General features: G+C 44.7%; 2 protein-coding genes across 7 annotated transcripts in view; one reads left to right on the forward strand and one right to left on the reverse strand.

Moving 5' to 3' along the window:
- Positions 1–26,125, reverse strand: part of NGEF (neuronal guanine nucleotide exchange factor) — a 47,884-nt gene that overhangs the window by 11,400 nt on the left and 10,359 nt on the right. The window contains exons 3-11 of one of the 4 annotated variants that reach the window (XM_040074374.2): positions 25,475–25,846; positions 22,102–22,216; positions 15,572–15,628; positions 12,362–12,547; positions 12,141–12,244; positions 7,305–7,573; positions 2,777–2,937; positions 2,484–2,636; positions 402–531 (exon numbers count right to left, since the gene is read on the reverse strand). In XM_040074374.2, coding sequence (XP_039930308.1) covers positions 402–531; positions 2,484–2,636; positions 2,777–2,937; positions 7,305–7,573; positions 12,141–12,244; positions 12,362–12,547; positions 15,572–15,628; positions 22,102–22,216; positions 25,475–25,742 — 1,443 coding nt within the window. In that variant the 5' untranslated portion in view covers positions 25,743–25,846. Of the gene's footprint in view, positions 1–401; positions 532–2,483; positions 2,637–2,776; positions 2,938–7,304; positions 7,574–12,140; positions 12,245–12,361; positions 12,548–13,475; positions 13,517–13,545; positions 13,780–15,571; positions 15,629–22,101; positions 22,217–25,474; positions 25,847–26,125 lie in introns of those variants that run through there. The other 3 variants (XM_040074375.2, XM_040074377.1, XM_040074376.1) reach the window with 3 other exon arrangements.
- NEU2 (neuraminidase 2) overlaps positions 13,710–26,125 on the forward strand; it is a 36,298-nt gene continuing 23,882 nt past the window's right edge. The window contains exons 1-3 of one of the 3 annotated variants that reach the window (XM_040074381.2): positions 13,710–13,911; positions 17,216–17,351; positions 18,130–18,297. The gene's annotated coding sequence lies outside the window, so the exon portion shown is untranslated. The remainder of the gene's footprint in view (positions 13,912–17,215; positions 17,352–18,129; positions 18,298–26,125) is intronic. The other 2 variants (XM_040074382.2, XM_058421956.1) reach the window with 2 other exon arrangements.

Consider the following 26,125-nt stretch of genomic DNA (forward strand, 5'->3'; position numbering starts at 1 on the left):
TGGCAAAGCACAGGAGGAAAATGGCTGACCGATCCAAGTCACCATGGTGTAGCATCCCTATGTCACCCAGCTGTTCTGCATGTGTGTGTCACCATCCTAACCATCAGGTAGCTGGGTTAATGGACTCTTGCTACCCCTTCTGGCAGCTCGACAAAGCTCCTTCTCAACTCTTTCAGTTAGTAAAAGCTATCTGGCAAATTCAACACTAATTTGGGGATGGACTCTGAGTGACTGAAATCCTTTTTCCATAGTTGTAGAGAATGTCTGACTCTGTGGAAAGGCTTCATCCAATTCTAGGGTCAGCTGTGGCTGTATCTAAGCCCTATTCAGAGCTGCTGGAGAGCAAAATTCCAGGAGTGATCCAGAAGTCCTTTGTGAGAGAGAGAAGAGCAAAACTCTACCTGCACCAGCAGTTTGAGTCGAGTGATCCTTTGAAATGGCAGAATCAGGAAGGAAGAAAAGGACAGGCCTTTGCACTTGGGATCCAGCTCCAGCTGTGAGATCACTTCCCGAAAGGCTGGTTTGTCCTGCCTGAGGAGAGATAGAGGAGTTGAGAACTTTGAGTGCTACTCTGCCTGGGACTCTGGTGACCCAAAAGCATCTTGGTCCCAGAGACAGCATCTGCCTGGCCTCTCCCAATAGGAGAGAAGAGGGAAGGAGGGGACTGAATGCCTCTGGGTGTATTTTAGTTTAAATCTAAAACTATTTATAGTGTTGGGGGAGGGAAAAAATAGATTTCTAATGCACAAGGCATGGCAGTGTTCACGTGTGTTCATATCTAGCTCAGCAGCATACACTGCACGTGTAGGTGTATGTGAATGGGGTGTGTGTGCAAGTAAATGAGTCAGAGGCATAATTATATATTTTTACACAGTTGGAACTCTGTGATAAGGTGAAACTCACACAGTCATAAGAACAAGACAAGCCACAAAGAAGCTTAAGCTTGAATATTCCTTGCTGCTTAGCTAGAAGATGGAGCTCACTATCTGGCCTGAGAAGGGCAGGGGTCATGCTCGTGCCTTCCCTGATGATGCTTGCAGGAGATGAGGGCACAGCTGGGTCTGTGGCCCAGCTGTGCAGAGCAGAGCACTCCCGGCTGCCACAGGCACACAAAGATTCCTGGCAGCCACAGACTGAGAGAGCCTGAGCAAGGCTTGTGCTGCAGGAGTCCTGGCTAGCGGAAACAGCATGCATGCAAAGAGGCCGCTAACTGCAAAACCTGTCTGTGCTGTGTGTTCCTTACAACATTCAAAAGAAGCCATTGGCAGCGTTCCTCCCTGCTGCAGCAGGTACCTGTGTGACAGTATGACTCACAGCAGAATGGAGCTGCATGAGGAACAGTCAAATGGGGGGAACTGTGACACACCTCAGGCTTTGAGTTCAGCCAAGTGTTGCAAAATTCCTGTGCTAGCTGGGAGCCTGGGGAAGGGAGACTGTTCTTTTCAATTTGCTTTATGTATTCCTGCAGACAAAAGAAATGCTGCCCTCTGAATTCACATCTAGGAGTACCTCACCTCCAGCAGGTCCCTTTCAGGCTTAAGTAACCCAGCCTGTTGCTGCTTTGCTTCTAAGTGTTTAGGTAATGGCTGTAGGCAAAATTTCTGCAGCTGTATTGCTCACCTCTGACTGAAGGAAACCCTGTGGTACTCTCTTTTTGGAGAGAACAGCTGTCCAAACTCAATAAAGGCCCCTTAAATGTTTGGGGTTTTTTCCTCAAAAGTTAAAGAGCAGAGAAATGCAAGGACTAGACATTGTTCACTCACCTGAACCACTGATGCTAAAGGAGAAGACACACTGCAGCATGTGCAATGGGCTGTCCTGAAAGAATCCAGGACATTGTAACTAGAGAAAAATTGATTCTCCTCCTCTCAAAGACAAGCTTGTAGGGCACTTGTTTTGAGCTGGTATCAGAGAATTCCTACTGGACCAAAAGACTTGCTACACTTGAAAAATACTACAAAAATATCTTGGATTATGTCCTCAGGCCTAGGTCTGTGTGTATAACACTAGAACATAAAGAAAATATCTTTTTTCCCCCTCTCCTTTTAAGAAAATCCTATTGTTCTGAAAAAGAATAGTTATGAAATTGGAGAAAGCAAAATGCCTTGCTGAGAAGGTTGGGAAAAGCAGTGGCTGCTCTTCTCATCAGAGATCTATATTATATTCTCGGCCTTCCATTGCTTGCCTGTACTTGCAGTTTAAAAATACATGCACTGCACAAGTACATAGCCCTGCATGCACTGTAAATATTTCCTACAGTTGAGAAATGCTGGCTTTGAATTTACTTGCCATGTTACCTGCACCAACCCATCCTTACCATAAAGCCTTTAATTGTTTTCTTTTTATAGATGCAGTAAGAAATCATGAAGTGGGAAACCCCATTTCTGTGCTGTCTAGGCCTTTGTCACAGATACCAAAATTACAGCTAAATCTGTGACCTGTACAATTTTGCAAAATAGTCCAGCAAAAGCTCTAGAACTCACAGAAGCTGCTTGTAGGCTCTCTCCTGGTAGGTCTGGTTGGAGACATAGGTGATGTACACAGAGAAGTGATTAACTGTGTGCTGGTAGACAATATCACACACGTCCGAGATCACGATGTTCTCTTCCACCCGCTGCTCAAGGTCTAACAGGAAGCTAAATAAGAAAGTCAGCATCCATATTAACGGTGAGCTATCTGTCCCGGGCAATTCCCAGGAGAAGTCAGCTCCTCCATCCCTCTACAACTGTAGGTACCTAAAGCTACTGCTTTCAGTGCCATTCAGCAGCCAACTTACCGCTCGCTGACAGCCATGACATCCAGCACGTTGGAGAAGAGGATGTGTGCCTCAGACTGGTGTAGGATCTTTTTCAGACGTTCATTCTCCATGAAGTGAGACACCAGCAGATTCAAACTCTTGTAATACGATGCTTCCGAAGTAACCAGCTCAAACATGGCCTGGGGAAAAGTCCCAAAGAGGGAAGTCAGCACAGATACCTTCTACAGAGAAACACGGGGCATTAATGAGAACATCTGTGCTGCTCAGCCATGGACCTTGCACCCATCCTGCAGGCCCAGGCTGCAGGGAGGAGAGGTAAGCCCACAATTCATTTGCCATGTGTTACAGCAGACAGTGGGTTCAACAGGGAAGTTTTCCTCCCACAACCATCAGCCCTGACCTAGAGGAAATACAGCTGTTACTGTCCAAGTGAGGCTCCCTGGCCAGCCCTGGCCATACACTTTTCTGCCCCAATTTACAATGGACCTGGACAAGACACAGTAGCCCCTAACTACTACCAGAAATCATAAATAATCTTCAAATTTCAGCCTTTGCTTATCCTGTTAGAAGAGAAAACTCTGGAGAAAAGCCTGGTTTCCTCAGGCCAAGGATGTGGTCTGTGGAAGCAGAAAGACAAACCGATGGTTTGGTTCAGAGATAAAAATCAATTTAATGAGATGTAGCTATAGTCTTCTACCTACTGCAAGCGCTGCAGGGACATTCCACTATTACCACACAGAGATCCCTTACTCTCTGGGTGAGTAGAAGCTGTCTCTGCTCAGAGTTAGATACCAAAGGTGTTTATTTACACAACTACTGAATCCATTTGTTGAGGTAAGATTAACTGAAGATTCTCACAAGAGCTTCAACACAACAAAAAGCTGTTAGATCCTTCAGGCATCTCTTAATGAAGGGGTATCTTGGGTTCCTTGTCCTGGGGCCCATGCTGCCATTACTAAGAAAGGTAGTTGGCAGTTCAGTGAAAGTTTTGTTCCCTTGAATCTAAAGCTGCTTCAATGCTCCCCTTGTGCCCACAGCTCCTCTGCTGCACCCTGCTGAGAGGGGAGCTGGCCAGGCAGTAAAGGTGCCAGTTCCTGAGCTCTGCTGGCTCTCAGCAGCTGCTGGGACCCAGCTAAAGTTGAGGAGGTCTGATGGAGCCACAGGTACATGCAGTGGTTTTGTCATGTGCATATAGAAAAATATATTCTAAATCAGCTGGGGGTCGGTCCTGGCTTGGTTGTTGTCTGTTTTTACTCTTTAAAGAAATTATTTGGAATTTTCCACTGATCAGTTTTTGGCCTTTTCCGGGAAATGTCACTGTGCATCACATAAGAACTTGGGGTGTGTCCCTGACCCTGTGCTGCAGTCCAAGATCTGGGTGAATGGGTACAGCAAGGAGGGACTGTTACTCAACCCAGAGCTGCTAAAATAGCAGTTGAAGCAACATTTCACCTCTTTGTAGTGTTGGCAGCCTAGGAAATGTTCCCAGTGGGCACTTAAGTCCAACAAGTGGTTTTCTGCACCAGAGGAGGAGGTCGTGACTGCACAGCCCCCAGAAGGAAGACAGAGCAAAGGGTGGTGATACAGATGAACTCAGTCAGTGACCGTGGAACAGACAGTGCTTAAGGAAGAGGGGGATGCTAGATTTTTTTTTTTTTTTCCCAAGGCCAGATTCCTAATGAGAAAAGTGGAGGAGTATCAGCTCAGCTTCTCCCAGAAGTACCCAGGTACTGGGTGAATCTCTTGAGAGAACCTCTCTCTTTCTGCATGACTGGCTCAGTCCTAAATGTAACTTTTACAGCTTTAACTGTACCTTTTTATTTGATAAATGAGAGAAGGGGAAACAGGCAAAGATATACAGGATGTGTTGGGATAGCCTGTCCCTTCCAGGTATCCTGGAAATTGACACCTCCAATCATTTTGCACTGCAGCTTTCCAGAGACTCCAAGTCAGGAATTTTTTTCTGCCAAATCTGACTGCAGAATTTGTGTATGTTTGCTGTTTGCCATAATGGAGGGTGCCAGACATGCAAGGGCAGGTCCAGAATGCAGGTTATACCAAAGAAATAATGAAATCCATAGTGAAAATATCTGGCTTGTTTGTTCCAGTGGGGAAAATAAAAAATCACTTTCTGTGACATTTTTCAAGCATCCACTGCTCTTTCAGTCAAGTTTCTTGTTTTGATGCTTGAAATTTGATACTTGAAAACCTGTTTTTTTTTTTTTTTTATCTTGCATTGATAAGCTGCTCAGTAATTTTCCATCCTTGCCACTAATGAACACTGGATTTCTCTTTTTGTTCTAGTCTCTGTCACTTTGAAGATTATTTCAGATAACCAACTTTTTCCTTGACTGTTTAAGCCCTGCTCTGTCACAGCTACAGTGATGTTCCCTTCCTCAGCTATGAAGTAGGGTGTTAACTTCAACTTTCTTTCCATCTCTGTAGCAGTATTTCTCCCCCTGGTCAAAAAAATGCTCTTATAATATCTTTCCTGGCTAAAGACATGCAAGCTTTTCTAGTCCCAGTGTTTACTACAGCTTTGAAGATAAAATGGATCAGAAAATACAGTTTTGTCCTTAAGATGTTTACTCCAGGATTTCTGCTGTCCTGTACTTCAGGAAAACTTCTCCAATTCTCCTTTATGAAGCTGAGCATTCTACATTCACTAAATTAAGCCCTCACATACAGCTCACTCTCACAGTTCACATCCAACATGAGTAGAGTTACAGAACTGTAGGAACAAGTAGTGCTTGCTTATAGCAAGGCTGAATTCAACATCATCTCTTCAACAGCTTCAGTGATTTTTCTAGCCCTCCTTGTTTTCTGACCTTATTTCTCCTCACAAAGCAAACTCTCCACTCTATCTGTTCAATGTTTAGCCAATTTCACAGCTTTCTGGCCTTGAGCAATTTCATAATCTCTTACTGTGCTAATCCCAGAACAAGAAGGAAGAAAATTTCAGGTCTGATAAAGTAACAGTGGAGAAAGCACAGCACTTCTTTTTGACAGCACTGTCCCATTCTCCAGCTGCTTTATTACTCTGGTTATTTTAACAGAGAGAAGAATATTGAGCACAATTAATATTGAGTTTTAGCAGCACAGAGATTTTTTTTCCCCACAACATATGCAGGTAATGAATGTAACTTAACAAAAATGACAAGCTTTGAAATCTATAACACATACTTTTGAGTAAATTATTTCTCCATAAAAATTGCTTCATTTTGAAGCAAAACTAAAAATAAAAGCTTATAGTTTTTTCAAATGCCGTATTGTGTTTGTAATGCTGGCACTTGGAAGTACTATGTTTTGCCAGGTAAACAGAACAAATCCAAATAACCAGTGCAGAAGAACATGGAAAAACAACAAATCCTTTCATTCACCCTCAACCCTAACCCTGATACACTAACAGCCTGTGCTTGCCAGCCCAAACTACAGTATATAAACACCAGTTCCCTCCACTAAGGGAGTGAATAACACAGCCTTGCCCATCATATCCTTGGGGTGCACAAGACGAGCCTTTCCAGTGCCACAGTCAAGTTACAGCCCTAGCCAGCACTGGCACTGTGTGCACAAGGTGTTCAACAGTGTGGATTATGGAAGTCTAAGGGAACTTAGGAGGGACTGCTTGCACCCTGAGTTGTTCTTCAGCACTTTGGGTACAATGCTGTGAGCCAGGGCTGAGCAGATACGCTGCCACAACCATCTCATCAGAAGCGATCCTGGTGCAGCAGTACAGCTGGAAAGAGAGCCTTGGGAAGCCCACTCCTCGCACGCCGACCAAGGTCTGCCCTCCCCTCTGCTGGCTATGAATGCAGCGCCATGCAGTGACAAAGAGCACTCACACTCCCCACCATACCCAAAATAGCAACCAGCTGTAAATTGTGGTGTGACTGATGTTGTCACCACTTGTGACAGCTACCCCCACCCACTCCTTTCACTGTCTGATGCAGTCCTGTAAGTCACAGCACGTGGCTCTAAAATAGTGATGTCACTGCACTGCGCAGCTAAATGCAAATGTACCTGTCATTATTCCTTACTGTTTGCAATAGACTCCAAGTAACAACAATTAAATATAAGGAAGTTTATCAATCTCTATCTCTTCTATTTCTATTAATGTCATCATGTTCAAAACTTTACAGGTAATGGTTGAAGTCTTCTAAGATTTCTGGTGGAAAGGTGTGTCCCAATAGTAACTTCAGAAAACGATTAATGTGCACTAATGGAACCAATAGCCCTTTTGTAAAAACCTCCCAAACATCCCTCTTCCTTAGTAAATTGCTCCTAATACTGAATCAGAAAAGGGAAAAGAAGTTCCTGTTTGCTAAGGGAATGTCCAGCAGCAATAGCATATAGAACAACACCTGCAGTTTCACAAAAAAAGAGTGACTGGTGTTCTAACTAGAGCAACTCAAAGTACTCAACAGGACAAGGCTTGTCTGTGACTACTGTGGAGTTTTAGTTTTTAAATCTTGATCATTTGGCCTAATTCACCCTCCATTTTTTAAGCAGCAACAGAGTTAAGAAATATTCTGCCTTCCTCCATTACCTCCTGCAGCTTGATCTCATCTGGTTGGAGGATGCTGAGGACACCACTGTTCTGGACCTCAGGAAGATCCTGCCATAAGTTGAACCTGGAGTTGGAATTTCTCAGCAAATTGATTTGTGGTGGAGCTTTGTTTTCAACTGTGGGTTCTGCTTCAGATGGGGTTTCCTCACTGGGTGAAGTCTCCTCAGGGTCTGTCTGGGAATCTTGCAATCGCCGGGTTTCAATCTCCTCGCGCGTAGATTTATCTCGATATTCCTGGTACAAGAGCCCTGGGAAGGAACGTAACAGGTCTGAGAGGTTACAACTGAACAAGATAGTAGGAAAGTATTGTGGGAAAGGACAATTGCTTTGCACTAGCTCACCTCAGCAGAGGTGAGAGATGTCCCTTCCATGCAGAGTGAAAAGCCAATTATGGTATTCCTATTTCAGCCAGAAGTGGAAACTATAAATGGAAGGCCATTTCTAAATCTAAAGTGTTGTTAACAATCTGCTCTCACAAAATATTTAGTAACACAGTTAGATGAATCCATGATCGCTCAGGGGACATAAAAGAAGCGATTTGTCAGGCTTTTAAATGTCTTTTAAACCTTGATTTTCTCTGTTATATTACTATGTTGCAAGTTAAATAGGTTGATATCTATGTTTAAATGTGTGTCTGGAAAAGTAATACTACACACATTGAAATTACTTTAAAAGGAGCAATTTGACGGCCACAAAAATCCTTAATGAGGAAACACTGAGCTGCCTGGCACTGGACAGGCGAAGCTTTGGGACAACCAGCTACAGTTACTAGGTTTGTTTTGGTATGGATTTCATGGTTAGCCTTGGACGCGTTGCTTAATATCCTGCTGTTTTCCTTCTCAGTTTCTAGGATGCTTGAAGATAGAAAATTAACATCCCAAAAGGTACCTATTTGCTACAGCACTATGGAACAGGCTCTGAGTTCACACCATGTGACAGCACATCAATAACACCGGGTGCCTTCCAAGTTTCAGCTACTAACTTCAGGAAATTGCACAGGATTTGCCCTCACTCTGATATCAACTGACAGCATGAAAAAGTAGGAATCCTGAAGTTCACTGCCAATCTTTAGAACATCCTTTATCTCTCTGAGGGCTTTCAAACTGTCCCATTTTTCTTTCCGAACCATCTGTAGGACCCAGAATTTTAATTGCTTGAATATAAAATGTAATTTAGAAGACATGTAAAAGCAGGAGAGCATGAGCACACTGAGTCACTTTCCTCCCTTAATGAAATTGAAGAAGCAGAGTTTACATTATCTCCCTTGGTTTATACTTGAATTGCAGTGTAACATGAATGAATAAAGAGAAAAGCCTTTGATGTTAAAAACATCATGCTAAATAATTAATTTTGTCTGAATCATTACGGGTTAAAATTTATCTGGTCACATGTATTCATGATACTTGATCTGAGATTTGTGTGCAATAAGGTGAGAGACAGTGAGATTAAAAGTTTGTTTAAGGTGGGCAGAAATGTAGATGTTGCTGCCTGCTAAATCTCTGGACCAGTTTCAATGAGGCTATGTACCAGTCACTGCTAAAATTACACAGGAAATATCCTGGGGAAAGGCACAGGAACAAGCACAGCATTACTGCAGTCTGTGAGTGTGTCTTGTTATCTGTTCTTCCTGGAAAGATGTTCAACACCAGATTAAAATAGCAGTAAGGGTAGCTGTGCCTAGGAAACCATATAGTCTTCTGTTAGCTTCCTACACAATACTGAGCAGAGGAGACTTCCCCTGAAGTTTTGCATGCTGCTGCCACTTATGTAATTTCTCTCTGCGTCAACTAGGTTTATATGGCTTTCCTAAGCATTTCAGGCTGTTTTTCACCATCAGGGAGGGTGCTGAGGATGTAGCAGGGTGGAAAGGCTCCTTCAGGTATGTAGCAGAGTGCCTGCTAAATTGGAGCTGCTTTTGGTGGTACTGACCTGTATGGTCAGCCTGTGCTTGAGGGCTCTGGGTTTCTTTTTGCCCCACAGAGAGCAGGACAAGCTGGGAAGCAACATCCTGCAGCAGCGTGAACAGCGTTTGGCTCAAGGGAAAACACACTGGGAAACTGAAACGTAATCTATTTTACTTAAATTGCAGATAATTATACTTGCAGTGTTTGACTGCAGATATACAGCCATGTTGTGCTGCCGGCTCTGCTCTGCAAGTCAGAGGATGCTTTGTGTAAGGAGGATTTAGGGTCCCTTGTGCAGATCTGAAGAGAAGCCATCTTTAAAAGACTTATTTCTCTTGCTTTTAAGGAAAAAAAACCCAGATAATGAAAGTTGGTTTTCTTTTCAGGTTCCCTGACTGACCAGAGCTATGGAGCCATCAGTGGCAAACAAAGCAAACACAGACATGGAAAGATCTGACTGAGGGAAAGTATCCACCAACAGAACTCAATTGAAAATGACAGCAAGAGAGACTGGCTGAAGCTCTACCACAGGAAGCAATATGGGGAGAAAGGAGAAAGGTGGTACAGAGGACAAAAGATGGGTAAACATTTAGGCAGGAGGGTAGGAAGAATTAAGGAGGGTTGTGTAGCAAGGATAAAAGATATCCCTGATGTCTTGGTCCTAAGGGTCTACCCATATGTTGGTAAAGAGGTTACAATGGGTAGAGAAATTATGTAGATAAGAGAGAAGCAGAGAAGTTATGCCAAAGCCTTGTCCAGATGAAACAGGAGATGGTCACAGCACAGGAGAGGTAATAGATGCAAGGTCAAGGAACAAGCTTTCGACATGTTGAAGGGAGAACAATACGTCTGAGAACTGACTGAATGTGTAGAAAAAAAGCTGAGATCAATAGCTTAATGTGACTCAGATTATAAAATTATTTAGTAAATGCTTACATTTAGTAAGTGAACAAGTACAAATTATCAGAGACCTATACAAGCTCCCTTCATTGCTTAATGTTCCAACTGTCCCTACTGTGACCTGGCTAACAGTTAACCCTGTGGTCAGAGCACTTAGGTCTGTTGACCTATGTGTTTAAGACTGATTTTCCTAAGGTATGTTTACATAATTTTTATAGTACATAACAGACATTTCCCTTTTGTTTATTCCATTTAATTTTGCTGTCAGTGTCTCCCTTCCCAGTTCTCTTAAAGCCTGGGAGGGGAATTGAAAAACTAGTTACTAATTGTGGAAATCCTCACCTTAGAGAGTTAGCAGCGCTCTTAAAGTAAATGTTATTGCATTGAAAGCTGTGTAAAATCCCAGGAGGCCCAGGGAGGTTTTCTCTGAAATTCTCTGCTCCAGTTTCAGGCAGAGTCCACTAATGTCTCAAAAGCAGGAGGGAGGGAAGGGAGTGAGTGAGATCCAGCCATTTGATGTAACATCTCTGGTGGGGATAAACATAACAACTCAGATTGTCAAAACCCAGTCTCCTCCATAAGGGTGCAAAAGACCTACTTGCAGTTACACTGAAGAGTGCAGAGCTTTTGCACAGCTTCCCTCTGATATACAGTACATAAAAATATATATGAATATAGCAACAGGGTTGCTCTGAACTCCTGCTGGTTTTAGTATTTTTATTCTACCTCTGAGGTGCACAGTCGCAGTAAACTGACAGCGTTTTGACACAGCTCCCTTGGTAGGTTAGTAACTACACAGGCAAAAGCAGGCAACAGATCTGGCAACACCCATGCAAATTGTTCACCACTTTCCTCCAGGAGGCCCCAAACTCAGCTGGTTTGTAGGACAGATGCTGGCAGGCTGCTGGTTTCACACCAGCCTCCTTCTCCAGCACTGTCCCAGTGGCATCAGGTGTACCAAGGATCAGCCTTGCATGCCACAGCCTGACAGCAAACAGCAGAGACAGCCTGAGAAACATTTTTGTTCCTGCCAGGGAGGTTTGCATTGCTGCTCATCAGTTATCTATTGGGTTTTCCCATGCTAAGTGCTGCATTCCTGCCCTCTAGATTCAAGTATGTTGATTCTATTTCCTGAAACTGAGCAGGAGTGTTTAAAAACAAAGATTCTATATTCCCACCACAAAATCTGCCTCAGGATGGGATTTAACTTTGCTGTTGATGAAATCCCTCTGAGGAATGTCACAATTCTGATGTGGGAAACCAAGAAACAAGCACTGTGGAGATTCTCTCCCCATCCCACAAAAGATAAAGGTAAAAAAAAATAAAAGAAAATACCATAAGAGCAAAAGATTAACAATCCTCTCCTCCACAGCCACCCAGATAACCTCAACTTTGCCTTTTTGGAGACCCACAAAGGATAAAATAACTCATTCCTGTGTTGAAAGTGCTATGCCCATGGCTGTTACACTGAATAGATGCAGAACCTGGTGCATACAACTAATGTCCAACAGGATGGGTGACAAAATACGTTAGTCTTATGCCTTTTGGAGTACGCAAAATCATATTTTAGTAAAAAGTTTTGGGTAGTCTTAATGACGAATTGTTTCGTAACCACTAGAATAATCCTTTTTTATAAACAAGGGTCAGGCTGTTCCGTGATAGCATTAATCCCCTGCCGAGCGACGTGCAAACCTGATGCCCCTAAAGATCTCAAAGAGCCAAGCTACTGTTTTTTTTTTCTCCAACGGTGAGGGCGTTCCCAGCAAGGACAGGGAGCTGGGGTCCTGCAGCACAAGCCCTTACCCCGCCCTAGACTCCCTCCCAAGTGTGCCCCGCTTGTCTGTCGCTCCGGGTTTGGGGGTTCAGGGGCCCGGCAGGTGCAGTCCGGCCGGGCTGAGGGGCACCTCTAGGGGCTGCTGTGCCGCCGTCCGTGCGGGGAGCGGGAGAAGCGGCGAAGTTGTGTGAGGGCGCAGCGGCGGCCGGACATCCCGCGGCGGGCACGGCTCCTTACCGATCTGCTCGATCAGGTTCCTCCACGAGTCGGCCGTCATGGGGTGTGCTGGCGGTGCCTCGGCCGTGCCGGCGGCGGGGGTCTCCTCAGCGGCGGCGGGCTCCCTGTGGGGAGGCGGAGGCGCCTTCAGAGCAGCGGCGGGACAGCGGCGGGACAGCGGCGGGACAGCGGGCCCTGCGCCCGCCCGCGCCCCGCGCCCCCCGCCCTCAGCACCCCCTCACCTGCTGAGCTGTCCCGCCGAGCCGTCCTGGTCGAAGGCGCAGGCGGCGCTGAGGGCCGCGGCCAGTAGCTCCATGGCCGGCGGCGGCAGGCGGCTGCCCGGCAGATCCGGAGGCAGCGGCGGCGGCGGTGCGGGGCTGGGGGAGCCCGGGCGGTTGCCACGGTAACGGGGGTAGGAAGGCAGCAGCCTGCACGGGAGGGAGAGGGGCCTTGCAACCACCCCCGGGGCGCCCCCGCAGCCGCGCCCCCGCCCCAGCCCTCTGAGTGCCCAAGCCTCCTCAGAGCCTCTCGCGTCTCCTCAAGCGTATCTCTATCACCCACCCCCTTCTCCAAAGTGTCCCTATGGCTCTACCCTAAAATCTCTAGACAGCTTCCACAAATCCTCTCAGAGCCTCCCCTCAGACTCCCCTCAAAGCCTCCCCACAGATGTTTCCCAGAGAGACCCTCTCAAAATCCCCATCAGAGCCCCCCCCCCGCAGGCTTCCACCAGCCCCTCGGAGCCCCCCTAGCCTCTGCAGCCCCTCTCATCGTTCCCAGATTTCCTCTGAGGCTCCACGGAGTTCTGCCAAACCCCGGCGGAGCTCCCTCAGCCTTCCCCAAAATCCCTCCCGGGACCCCTCAAAGCCCGGCAGTTCCCAGCCTCGCTCCCTCGGAGCGCTCAGATCTCCCGCCTGACCCCTGAGTTCCCCCAGAGCTTCTCAGAGCTCTCCCCCGCAGACCCTCTCAACGCCACCAAAATCTTTTGCGAGCCCCGCAGACCCCTCCGGTGTCGTGTCGTTCCCCTCTTCCCCAAGCTCCTCTCTCAGAGCCTCCCACCCCGGTCTCGGTACCCCTGCCCGCAGAGACCTCCTCAGTCCCCCGGTCCCCTCCAGCGCTCCAGCGCAGGTCCCTCCTCCGCCGGGAGGCTGACTCCCTCCTCCCCAAGGGCCCCCCCAAAAGGCAGCAATCCCTGCCCCAGAGGCCCCCCACCTTCACAGGCCCCCCCACCTCCATCCCCCTTGAGCTCCTGCAGCGGGGCTTCTTCCCTCGGTGCAGGGCAGCCCTTTCCTCCGTTCGCTCCCTCCCTCCCCAGCAAGGCACCCTTCCCCCAGCGAGCACCCACACACCCCGTCCCACCTCATGCCACAGCCCCTCTCCTCCATGCACGGCCACCCCACAGCGGGAGGGGTCCTGCCCCGGCACTGACCTCCCGTCCCTCAGCCCCGGGGCGCAGCGCTGCCGCCCATCCCCTGCACCTCTCTGCTTATGAGTGGAGAGCGCCGGCTTTGAGGGAGGAAAGGGGGTGGCAGAGGGGGGCTTTCCTGAACTGCTTCCAGATCTGGTGCATATGGTGCATTTCTTCTCCAGGAGTGAAACCCTGAGATGGAGGAATGTAACTGGGAAACTCAGCCTAATCCCTCCTGCCGGGAAGCGCACTCCTGATTACACCACAGGATTGGCTGCTATCCGCCTCTCCTTCTCCGGCAGGGCTTCGCACCCGCTCGGTCATTTGCCTCATCTCCCCTTCCTTAGCGTCGCTACTTCCATAAGGATATATTCCCTCGTTTAGGCAGTAAGTATCTCAGTACTCAGTAATCCATATCTGTCTTCGTTCAGGTAATTGTTTTTCTGCCTCAGGGATAAATCCTCTGGAGCTCCAGAGTCTGGTTACATCCTCGCATCAGTTCAAGTGCTTGTAGACTGCCTGGGTGCAGCTCTTCACCACACGCTAGTAAACCTCAGCAAAAAAAAGGTCATCTGCACCACGTTGCAACTGAGGAGTTAACAGAGGGGAAATGCTCTGCTATTCTTTGTGCTTGCTTTCTCCCCGTTGCATAAATAACCGTGATTTTTTTCTGTATGTGGTAATTTATGCAACAATATAAAATCCGTGTGTTGGTCTGTATGTGTAAAATGGCTTCCTTTTTATGACTTTTATATTGGTTTTGCTAAATGATATGTCAGGATAGCTTTTAATCAGCACGTGACGATACGTCCAGAGAAACTCCTTCAGCTTATGTGAACTAGATCTAGATCTGGCACACCGTAGAGCTCAGTTGTTAAGTCATTAAGAAGCAGAACGGGAAAGAAAAACAGCTGGAAATGTCATTGAAGGCTCAGAGAGGGCTGCAAGTGTGGTCCTTGTCCAGTCCCAGAGCAGGATGTCAGAAGAATCAGGCAACCAAAAGGAAATACCAGGGAGAGGGTGAGAGCTGGGGCTTGTGTTGTACTTACAGAGGAGGATGAGAGCCTGAGAGCTGTGGCTGACATTGTCACTGGGTAGATGGTCAGTATGGGTTATCAGCCATTAAACACTGGGGATTATGGACTTGGGGAAGCCAGCTGAATGAGGGGCTGGCCAAAGCCTTGTGGAACGGATAAAGCAGCAGCAACTATCTGAAGCTCATTTTTTGGTGGCTTGCTGCCAGGGCAAGAATATTGTCAATGTTTTAGAGAGTGGGTAGGCTTCTAAAAAGCTTCTTTCTTACAAAAAGGGAGGCTCTTCATTATCCTGAAATCTGGAAAATCAGATATGCTGTTTACTGTTTTTTCAAGGGAAGGACCAAGAGCAGTAAGGAGTTCTCTCTAGTAGGCAAAGTGAAATCACTGTATAAGCTCTTAATTGACACTGCTAGAATGAACATATATCTAAATAGTACTTTTAGAGGTATTAACTAAAAAAAAAAAAAAAAAAAAGAAATCTTTCAGAATTATGCTTTAAGAGTTTAACAGATTCCTAACCCCTCACATTGCTTCACTCTCAAGGGTTAAATCTGTTGGAAATTGAAATTTCTTAGAAAAATGTCTGGGTCATGCTATGAAAAACATTCAGAAATAGAAAGCATCTTCTCATGATCCCATAAGTGGTAATTTGATCCTGCCTTGTCTTCCCTTTTCTTTCACTTTTTCCAACATAATTATACTTTTGGTGTGAGATGAAAACTTGAAAATATCACAGAAAGCAGTAATGATAACCCAGTGGAAGCTCTGAAGAGGTGAAACACCAGCTAGGAGTGAAATGCCCCCTGTGGCCCAGCTTGGCAGGCCCAGCTTGTGTTTCTGTGTCTCAGAGAGCTGTTACACCGCGTAGCAAGTACTCTACTTTTCCTTCCTTTAGGGCTGTTTCTTTTTTAACTGTAATTTGATCTTTCAAAGATGTTCTTTCTTCCTTCCCAGCCTTATTCTTGTACTTCACATTGACATAAAGAGAATATCCATAAACAAACAAATACCTGAGAAATATCTTCTCTCCCAACTGAGGTGACAGAGCGTTCCCAGCGCTCATGGGACTACAACAAAAAAATTATATTTAGCAAGAAGGAGATATTTCTGTCCTACAAAATTTGCTGGTATTTTCTAAGTCTCGCTTTTCTGTTTGGGGACAAAACAGAAAGCTTTTAGAGTTTGACATGGAAACTAAAGGCAGGCAGACAAGTGATTCTGTCACAGTGGTCTGGTGACTGGGATCTTCATGGTGGGGGTGGGGGATCCAGGTCAGAGTCAGAGATGTGTTATTCCCTTGTATCCCACGTTACTGCCTGTTCCAGGGCAGGTCAGTCTCTTCCTGGAGCTGCTCTGTTTTCTCTGATCACTCAGAAATGTTCTTGAACACGCTGAATGCCTTATTCACCTTATTCAGATACTACTTCAGGTAAGTCGATACTGAACAGTTCCTTTGAAGAATAGCTATAAGATGCCTCCCTACTTCCACAATTGTTAGGATTTTGTATGCAGTTTAAGCTGATCTAGCTGCTCAATTTCACTTTTCACTTGACTCCCTGAGGCAGATTTCTACCTCTGGTTTTATGCCAGCGCTCACTCAAGTTTATCCTATTCAGTAAACAAGTCTGGGCAACTAAACTCTTGGAAAATGATTGATTTTTTTTTTTTTTTTTTTTTTTTTAATTAGAACTAGATCTGTCTCACATCAGAGTGAATTCAAAGTGAGTTCCAGCAGAGCAGAGGTGGCAGACGTGCAGATGGATGTCAAGACTGTGGCAGTGCCACCTTGGATAATTTTTCACTGCCATGAAAGGGCAGGCTCAGACCTGGAGAGGTTCCTGCTCCACCTAACCTTAAACATGAGGAATTTAGAGGAGGTGTACTGTTTTCTCTCACTGTAACAACAAGCAATTTGACCCAGAGCCTGAAGAGTTTTTCCCCAGTTACCAAATTCAGTACAAACTCATGATGACAAACCAGTTTTCTCACCAAAATCCCTCTAATTCGTCCTAGTTGTAGGGGGAAAGAAAGAATCTGACTACTAGAACAACATACATTTAAGCCCTGTAATAACTCTCCTGCAGCTCAGTAGAAGCAGTGCTGTGTGCCCTTTGCTCTTGTTGGTGACAGAAGCCATGCAATGCCCCAAGTGACCAAATTCCAGTTTTGTCTCTAGAACTCTTAGGGTCTGCAAGCATAAAGACACTGGAAATGATCCTTGGTGTCCACGCTCTATTGACATGGAGTATGACTGTGGTTCAGCTCCCTGTGGACAAAGGGAAGGGGGTTTAAGCTTGCATATGTTCTGCAAAGAAGGGTTTGTGCTGTTGCAGAATATTTCCAGCTTCACTGTACTGCTGCTGGAAAAGATTTTAAATGCTGAATGACCTGGTCCATGCTGTGTTAAAAATGTGATGATTGATGAGAGTTTATGATTAGTTTATCACAATTACCTCATTTAAGTTACGCTTGAGGGATGAATTCCTAATCTTGGTTTGTATTTTCAGGCACTAGTAATTTTGACAAATGAGTAATCATTTGAATTAAGATTTATTATGTGTATTTCAACTCAAAAGCAATCCTTAGAATAAAGCCGTGCAAAGATTTCTTTTTCGAATGAAATTGAAATGCATTTTCTAAATGTTGTCTTATAGCAATTTTTAGAAATTAGATCTCCTCTCCTAGAAACTAAAAAGAGAAGAAGCAGCCCAGGAGATCTTATTCATGAAAAAAATCCCCAAACCCTTCTAGTCAGTGGGAGTTTCACACCAAGAAAGGCCACAAGATGAGGTAAGAAGCACTTTTTTAATCTGAGCTAACCAAATTATCTAGAAGTGTGAAGTTACTAATAGATTTGCATGTTATACCTAGGCAAGGACTTTCATACCTCAGTTTCATTCAGGTTCCCTCTGTTCATGTGTATTTTTTAACAGTGATTTTGGCAATCTGTATATCTGGGCACTTTCTATTCCTGATTTTTGACTTTTTAATGGTAGACAGGTGGAAATTCTCATCCCTAGTATTTTTAGATCTTAAAGACTAGGAAAATTGCTGTTCTCCTGAAGCTCCTTAAGCTTTCATCAAAACACCTTAATTATATCCGTTGGGACTGGCAGCCTTACCAATAACTAAAAATGTTCAGAAATTCCATTTATGAGATCTTTATGTGCTTCTAACCTTTCGATGCTCATAATCATCAGGGTTACACTTTTACTTACTGACCATCTGCCAGAGACAAGTTTTTTTATATATATTAAAAATAACTATTTATTAGACTTAGGAAAATATTACTGGATCTCTGTTAAAGGAAAACAGAAATCCTGTTGTTCTCTTCTTCAATAAGGTTTGCTTTCTGTTATGCAAAATGTAATTTTGGGGTTGCAAGGTTTTTATCTTTTCCACACTCGTGAAAATCCTATAGAATTATAGGCCCTTTTCCACTGTCCACAATTTTTAGACTTAGATTTAGCACCTAAAATTCCTGAGCTCCTTCCCATGGCAAGAATGTGTGTTGTGCTGAGGGCTGAGAGAATTTCTGATATTGTAGCTGTAAAATTGCCTGGTCCAGATCTAGACACTGTGAATAAAGGGGATTTCTGTGATCAGCATGATGAGAAAACCACTTGACTGAAAAACAGAAAGAGCAAGACTCAAGCACTGAGAGGAAGAGGCCTACTTCTGGACCAGGGGACTGCTATGAGAGGAACTCACCCACAGCTGGATGCTTCAGGAAATGGTAAATTGGAAAAGACTGTAAAATTTGGCACTGGAGCTAGGAGAAGGGGTGGGAGACTAAAGATTGTATAAGGAGCCAAATGGTGAAGAGTCTGTGGACCAAAAGGACACTGAGATACGAGCTACAGTCGGGGAAATGAGAAGAATGTGTCTAGGAAATAGTAGGCAGAGGAAATTGTGTGGGGAATTACAAGTTGAAGCTGATATAAAAGGAGTGAAATAAAGAGATTGATGGAGAACTTGGGGGTCAGGGCATGTCCAGATGAAGCAGATCACGTTGGGACACCTGGAGGGCAAAGCCTAAACCTTGCACAGTAAAGAAAACATGGGTGGGCTGAAACACCTGGCAAGCAGAGACTGGGTGGAATAGGTGGGCAGGCTGGGATTGGGATCTCCATTGATCTTCCATATACTGGAAGGATGCTTTATTAGAATTGAGTATGCTATTGCTTGCTATTCTGTGTGATCTTGTGAAATATGAGATTTTCACTGTAATGATGTTTTAATACCTACAGTGGCTATTTTTACTGAAAATGTATTAGTTTTCAAAATACTTCTCCCTGCAAATATGGTTGATGCTAGATTTTTTAGGATGCAGATTGCACAGAAAGATGGATAGAAAAAAAATCTATTTATCTATCTCTGAAAGAAAAAAAAATGTTGTTGTAGAACAACAAAATTTAAAGATTTGGTCAACAAGTATTTGCACCAGCTATTCTTGACCTCACCACTTGCAAGTTGAAGCACAATTGGCAGTATAAGGAGAAGGTAACTTTAAGAAAAGCATTTCATAAGTAGAAGGAAACTTGCTCAAGTATGGTATAAATAGTTTTGCGATCCATGTCCCGGACTCTCCCGAGGCTTTTCCTGCTCTTCTGGTTAAATCAGGCTATAAAAGCAGTGCCCTCTGCTGCCTAGGACCGAGAGTGCTGGGCTAAGGGATGCTCACCCCAGCTCACGTGAGCACCCTTCAGAGTGCTGTGCTATTTCACACGGGTACTACTTCTCTCTAATACATGTGTTTGCAGGAATTCAAACAAGTCAGATTCCCTCTTGCTGCTGGACGTGACTCTTTGTATTCACTGTTGTAGTGCTTCCATTCTTTGAGCTCAGATTAAATGTGATCAAAGGGTTTTTAGATGGATTATGCTTATGAATCGGAGGTGTCATAAGCAGCATAAAGAAATAGTTTGCTCTGCACTGTTAGACCAATGGCCTCCATGACCTTTGCAAAGTGAAATTTCACACTGCTTTTCTCTTCCAATGTATCTTCTGTGACAGCTTTCCATGATCTCTACACAACTGCTGCCACACCAGAGCTGGAAGGACTGATCCCAGTGCAAAAGAGCAGCTTTTTATGAGTTCAGTTCCTTCCAGGGCTTTGGCTCTGGTTACTCTGGGAAGCAGAATTTGTACCAGAAGCTCAGCACTGAGATGCTCAGAGCAAATCAGCTGAGTTTTTGGGAAGTAGCTGGTCATCGTAGGGGTTTCGACCTTTGTACAATGGGCAAGACTGAGAGGGGGCCATGGAATGTTGTGGAGAGCTCTAGAGTGCTTAAGGGGAGCTGGAGATCACATAAGAGAAAGGTCATGGGGAAAAAAAATATAATTTGAGCATAGTTAGACATAAAAACTCTTAGGAAGTATCTTACAGATGGCCCATGGCCATCCTGAGTTTGGAACACAAACAATAATGTTGGAGGACATCTTTTGTCCCGACATCAATGTTCTGAGATCAGTGAATTACTCTACAATTCTCGGGGATTTGAAAGTCATGTAGATTCAAATCAAAATCCCATCTGAGTACAATGCAGATGGCAATTCCTTTTCCTGAGCTCTTTACTTGGCTCCCCAGCCATGTTTACTTCCAGCCCTGAATTATGTAGCATGGCTATATGTGAAATGACATCCTTGCTTGTGAAGAACCCATCTGTGTCAGATCTGCTGGTTATCTTCATGCAAGGAGAAGGGGTTGTGACTGCCCTAGTATTTGTATGGTTGCTGTAGGATGCCTCTGAATGTGAAGAGATGCAGCACTGCTGCCCCAGTTGCTCTCAGTACTGTGGTGATCCACTCCTGAGAATGTCATGGACCTTCCCAGTCCTGGTCAGAGGTGCCTGTACTGTCCCTTCTGCAGAACTGCTAGCTACTGCTTTCAGAAGAATGGTTACTGGCAGGCACCAGATTTATTCTTCTGGGGAGAAATTACATGCAGGTCTTGAGACAAGCAATAATATTTTAAATGTTTTATCTGCATAATGGCCTTTTTTTTTTTTTTTTTTTTCCCAAGTAGAAGTGAGGTACTATTGATTACTACAAATAATGTCAATTTTTTTTTGGCTCTTGCAGGCTTTCCCAATGCAGATTTCTAGTAGTTCTCTTATAAATTACAACTGATCTTTTGGAGAAGGAAAGAGGACATTGGTTGAATTTAAGCTGGAACTTTGGTCTCATTCCTTGTTAAAACTCTGTGCTCAGTTTCAAGAGATGCCACTCAGCAGGACTGCCTGCTTTTAGCAAACACATGACTTAGAACCTGTACTGACCTGCCAGGCTCTGTGCACAGCAGCATCTTTGATAAAACAAACTCCTAGCACAGGCTCGTTGTTTCCAGCTCCAGGGAGAATTAGAAATTGCACATTTCAGAGCTGTCTAAGTGCCAGTGTCAGGATGTCAGAGTGACAGTGATGATTATGCCCCAAGGAGAGGAAGACAGATGGGTTTAACATCGCAGCAGACTGTGGCTGTCTAGTTGCATATGCTCAGCTTATGGCCAAGGGGCAATCAATTTTAGCCAAGGCAATTAATTTATTTAAATACAACTTGACATTTGGCTAAAACTGTTCTGTTAGAGTCCTCTCCATAAGGAAAGGTGCCTGGGAAAGCACTCTGTATTACCCCAGCACAGCTGGTCTCAGTAATTAGGACCAGATGGTGCAGCAGGATGCGTGCACCCTTAGAGGACAAGTGCTTACTGCTTCCAGCTTGATCTACAATAGAAGGAGGGACTATCTCACTGTTGTACACACAGGAGGTGAGTAGTTGGAGAAGGAGTTTGGGAGAAAACCTCAGTTCTATTTGAAAATGTAGGGAGAGGCACCTGCTCCTCTCTCTGCCTGGCTGCAGTGGCAAGAGAGCAGGAGTGAGGGGTTTATGGGATGTATGTAAGTTTCTGAGTTGTGGGACCAGGGTCTTCTGCTAGACCTTTGTTCTTGAGGGATTTAAGCCAAAACTGACTACCTCACTGAAAGCCTCCATTGCTTATTAGTTCTTTAAAGTAAACAGCAAACAAATAATCTGAATACTTTAGAAAACATCTTTGTAGCTACTTCGTTAGCTATAAAATCCTGGTTTCCATGAGGGGTTGTGTAGCAAGTTTCAGGAGAGCTCTCTATGAAGGCCAAGAATGGGATTACTGTGATGTTCCATAACAAAATCCCCACAGGCTCTCCCTATTCTCAAGAAACTGCTTAAGGCAGTCTGCCCAGTTTGCTAACACTACTGGGTGATCCTGCATCACATTCCCCTTTTTTCCAATCTTCCACAACTGTCTTCTTGTTCCCTCTTTTTCCTTCACTATCTCCCTCACACCCACACTGCTAAGACCCTTTTACCACCATGTTAATACTGTACTGTATAAGTCATTAAGACTGAAAGCAGCACCACAAGTCCAGGTGAGAAGGCAGGGATCAGAGCTTCAGCTTAGTCCAGCTATCCTTCCCAAAAGAAGCATTCTCACACTGACACCACTCTGACTAGTTTTCAGGGGAGGCATAGGGAATACCCTGCATGGGAACCTTCTTACCTTTGGATCAGTAATTCATCTAATGTTGTTGGATCAGAGTTTGCTGGAGATGGTGATCCCTTATGACATAAAACATTCAGGGGCTCTTTGATGGTCTCATAGTTTTTGAGTGAACCTGTGATATAAGAGAAAGCCAAGAGGGTGTTAAAACAGTAATTTTCTTAATTTACCTTTACTGTATGTAGTGGTTTGCTGACACCAAAGGCAACAGAAAGACTACAGACACAAAGCTGGTTACATTTCAGCTTTGATTTTCAAACAAGATCAAAGTATAGTGCAAATGCAGCTGAGAAAATGTGAAGTTGGATTTAGGGTATCAGTTCTTATGTACGGGAGTAGCACTCTCACCACTGCAGGCTGGGTCCCGACATGAGTGATTTTCAGTGCAAGTATTTAAGCAGAAAATATTCAGCTTTGTGTGTTCCTGTGCATGCCAATATTTGGTTTGCCAAATCAGGGCTTCATTACTACTCTGCTTTCAGGCACATGGTAGATGTTCAGTTTACTAGATAAATCAAGGTTAGATTTGGTGAGAGAGGCGCTTTACTTTTAATTGCTTCTCCAATTTCCCTCAGATGAACCACTGATCCTTTCACAGGGAGTCAAAATTGTATTAAATCCAAGGCTTACTACTGCAGTAGTTGGCAGGAGAGGATGCATCTCACTTTTCAAATTAAATCTCCCATTGTCTGAGGCTTATTGATAAATGGCCTTGCTGCTTTTTATTAGAAATATGTTGGTCTAAGTAATAATTCTGTTTGTCTTTCACATTGGTGAAGGCACAGTCAGGTCAGTGCTCTGACTGTAGCATGCTTCTGATGCACATTTTTAATCAATTTTTAGTGATGACATACAGAGTTTTAAAACTTCCTAAAATAAAGCCAAGGCCTTATGAAACAGTAGCTTGAGTTATTCACTTTGAATAGTTTAAACACATTATTCTTGTGTCAAAGAAGATTACTTAAGAAAAAAACTCAACAATTCTTTTTCCAGTTAACGAAAAGCATCTATTACATTTTACAGCTCCTAGGCTACAAGCCAAAGTTGGGCTGGTGCCAAGGGTGCCTATATGGAAGCTTTTCTCTCAGCTGGATTTAAATAATTTTAAATTGTTTTTCTGTGATCTCATTTCTTGTGTCTTTATTTTTCTCATTTTGTATTCTACTCTGTCTTTTCTGTCTCTTCATGTCTTCTTGCTTTCCCCTCTCCTGCCCTCCAGTTGTTCCCTGAGCAAAATGAGAACAGGTTAACATTTGAGCTTGAGTCACATGCTTGGATAGCTGCTGTTCAAATGGGTTGGAAGGCAGAATAAAATAGCTCACCCATCCCTTGCTTCCATGCATATCAGCAAATGCTGGCAGAAGTTCCTGCTACAAATGAGGGTTTAGAAGCACCCACTGTCCAGTTTGAGGGAGAGGGAATGGATTCAGGGAAGTAAAGAGAGCAGAACATCTGTTTACACAATCCTAGCTGAATTTAAAGGCTGTAGCTCTGAGGAGGACTTGCTACAGTTACCTTGGAGAAAGATCTATTGCTCCTAGCCCAGGTCTTGCTGTACAGACTGCAGAGAAGACACATTCCTGGTGTGTCTTGCTGAACAACTGCAGGCTTGGAAGGAAAAGCCCTGTTTGGAACCAGTCCTTCTTTCAGAAGTGGTAATATAGGGAGGGGAGTGGCAGAGATGCACACTTCTGCCTCATGGATGCTCTAATGAGTTGCTAAGAGAGGAACCCTTCTCTCAGTTTGTCCTTCCTCAATGACACTGGCCAGACATAAGGGATGTCCTCCTGTGCCAACGTCCTGATGCCATGATGCTGCAGGTCTATGAAGAAGGTGAGTCCTTCTTGTGCTGGTGCTGCTGCCCTGGCAGCTGCAGGTAGCAGGGATGAGGACCTCCTCGGCAGTTGTGGGGACGCTGTGACACCCGGGAGCAGGAGGGAGGGCGGGTCTGTGCTGTGCAAGCTCTGCAGCAGTGCTCTGGGAGGCGGGGAGAGAGTGGCTCTGCTCTGGTCCTGTCTGCACCCGCAGGGTGGAGAGCAGCTCCCCTCTGCCATTGGCAACACTCAGTTTATCCACAAACTTCATTGCAGCGGTAGTAGAATATTAAACAGGAGCTCTTTGCTGCTGTCTGCTTGGCAGCTTGGAGAAAGCAGGGAGTTTTCCTTCTGTCCATGCCACAGGGTTGAATGGACCTTTATACTGCTGAAATAGCACGGCTCCTTCAGCGAGGCAGGCAGGACACACCTATTTTCTTGGGGACATTTCCCACAGCCCTTTTATTTGGAAGGTGGAGGATGTCTGTTCTTTTTTTTTTCTTAAGGAACTTGATCTACTTTCAGGAGCTGAAGAGGTGGCTTTACTGCTACAAAACAAAGCAATAGCTTTCAGTGGTTTGCACAGCAGTGGAAGATAAGCAGTTGTTTATCATTTTGATTCATACAGCTATCCAAAGTTCATAGTCCAGTGCATTGATTGTGTTAGATTATCACCTGAAGATAGGATAGGTAACTTTGCTGTGAAGACGCTTTAATATTCAGTTTCTCGAAGCACCTGGGAGATGGAAGCAAAGGGCATTTTCTATGTTCCCAGTTCCAGGTGTCTCTCATTTAGGACTTTGATTAAAACCATTTCAATTGCCTTCATGCAGCCCTGTTTCTAGTGCTTCTCAGTGTGTTGCAGTAGCTCATTTGCTGTCTCTCTCTTCATTTCTCCTATCTTTCTCCTGCTTCTTTCACAGACATCTGCTCAGATAAGGTTCCATCTCTGGAACCTGAAAGATGTCTTGTTCCAGCCTGGCTTTGCAGTGATGCTCTGTACTGTTCATGCTTTTCTACTGAAGCCATGGTTGAATGTATGTTCTGGATGGTGTTCCTGTTATTTCAGCCTCCTTGTTTAAGGGGAGCCTAGGTGCTTCTTACAGCTCTCTTCAGTGCAAAGTAGCAGTAACTGCACTTTCACAGAAGTCTTGTTCCTCCCTCATAAAGAACCATGGCAATTTCCTCTGGTTTTGCTGACTGTTTTCTGTACTTTTGAATATGTCATTTCTGTATGCTAAAGAAGTCCTTACTTCATTGACAGTTTCATATCTTTATCTAAGTTATTTTTCTCTTACAGAACAGAGGGGTGGCAGTGCAGAGTCCCACATACATTTAGATTCTCTGTCATCAAGCGTCTTTAAACATCCAACCATTTCATATTTTCAAGCTGAGCAAAGAAGGATGGTACTCTTCTACCTGCTGTGCTGTAGGGCAGGGGTATTCTGTTATGTGCTGAGCTGCTTTCTATCTTCTTGTCCTTCTTCTGTTCTATTGACTCCTCTAGTTCCTAATCTCACTGGAAAAAGAAGCATAATGCTGTTTGGGTCAGTACTCACCTGTGGCATGCTGCATGTGCATTGCCTCTCTCGAAGTCTTTCTTTTCCCTCTGTTCGGCAGCCTCATGGACCGGTAGTATCTGGAATTTCTTTGAATAGCAATGTAACGTGTGTGCAAGTCCCCCTCGTGCGTCACTGGGTTAGCACCTGCTGACTCTTCCTCACCTTCAGAGAGTGAACCAGACTCTCTTAGTACCTGCTGAGAATGGCCCTGCCAGAGCCCACCAGAGGAGAGCCTGTGGGTGGCTTCTCTCCCATTCTCGTCCATGGCTTCCAGAGCTTGTCTCTATGGCAACTGAGATGGTGGATCAGCAGCAGAGCAGCAGAAGACAGGTAGCCTCCACAACTCCATCAGCTTTATCTGAATTACAGCTGGAGACGGACAAAACAGGACGTAACAGGAGAAGAGAGAACAAAGTTCTGGTTAGTTCAGAGGCCATAGTCCATTATCTGTTTAGGATGACGGGGATTTTACAGGTCTTTTTATCAGAAATCATTCTGAGGTCATCACCTTAAAAAGCCTTATTCTAATGTCCTGAACATTGTTTTGATATGCTCATGGTTGTCATTGCATGACATATGACAGATGTTGCTGGAAAAACGTTGAATTTTGATTTGGTATTACTGGCTGATTTAGACCATACAACAGAT

Source organism: Hirundo rustica, chromosome 10 (assembly GCF_015227805.2).
Source record: "Hirundo rustica isolate bHirRus1 chromosome 10, bHirRus1.pri.v3, whole genome shotgun sequence".
Lineage (NCBI taxonomy): Eukaryota > Metazoa > Chordata > Aves > Passeriformes > Hirundinidae > Hirundo > Hirundo rustica.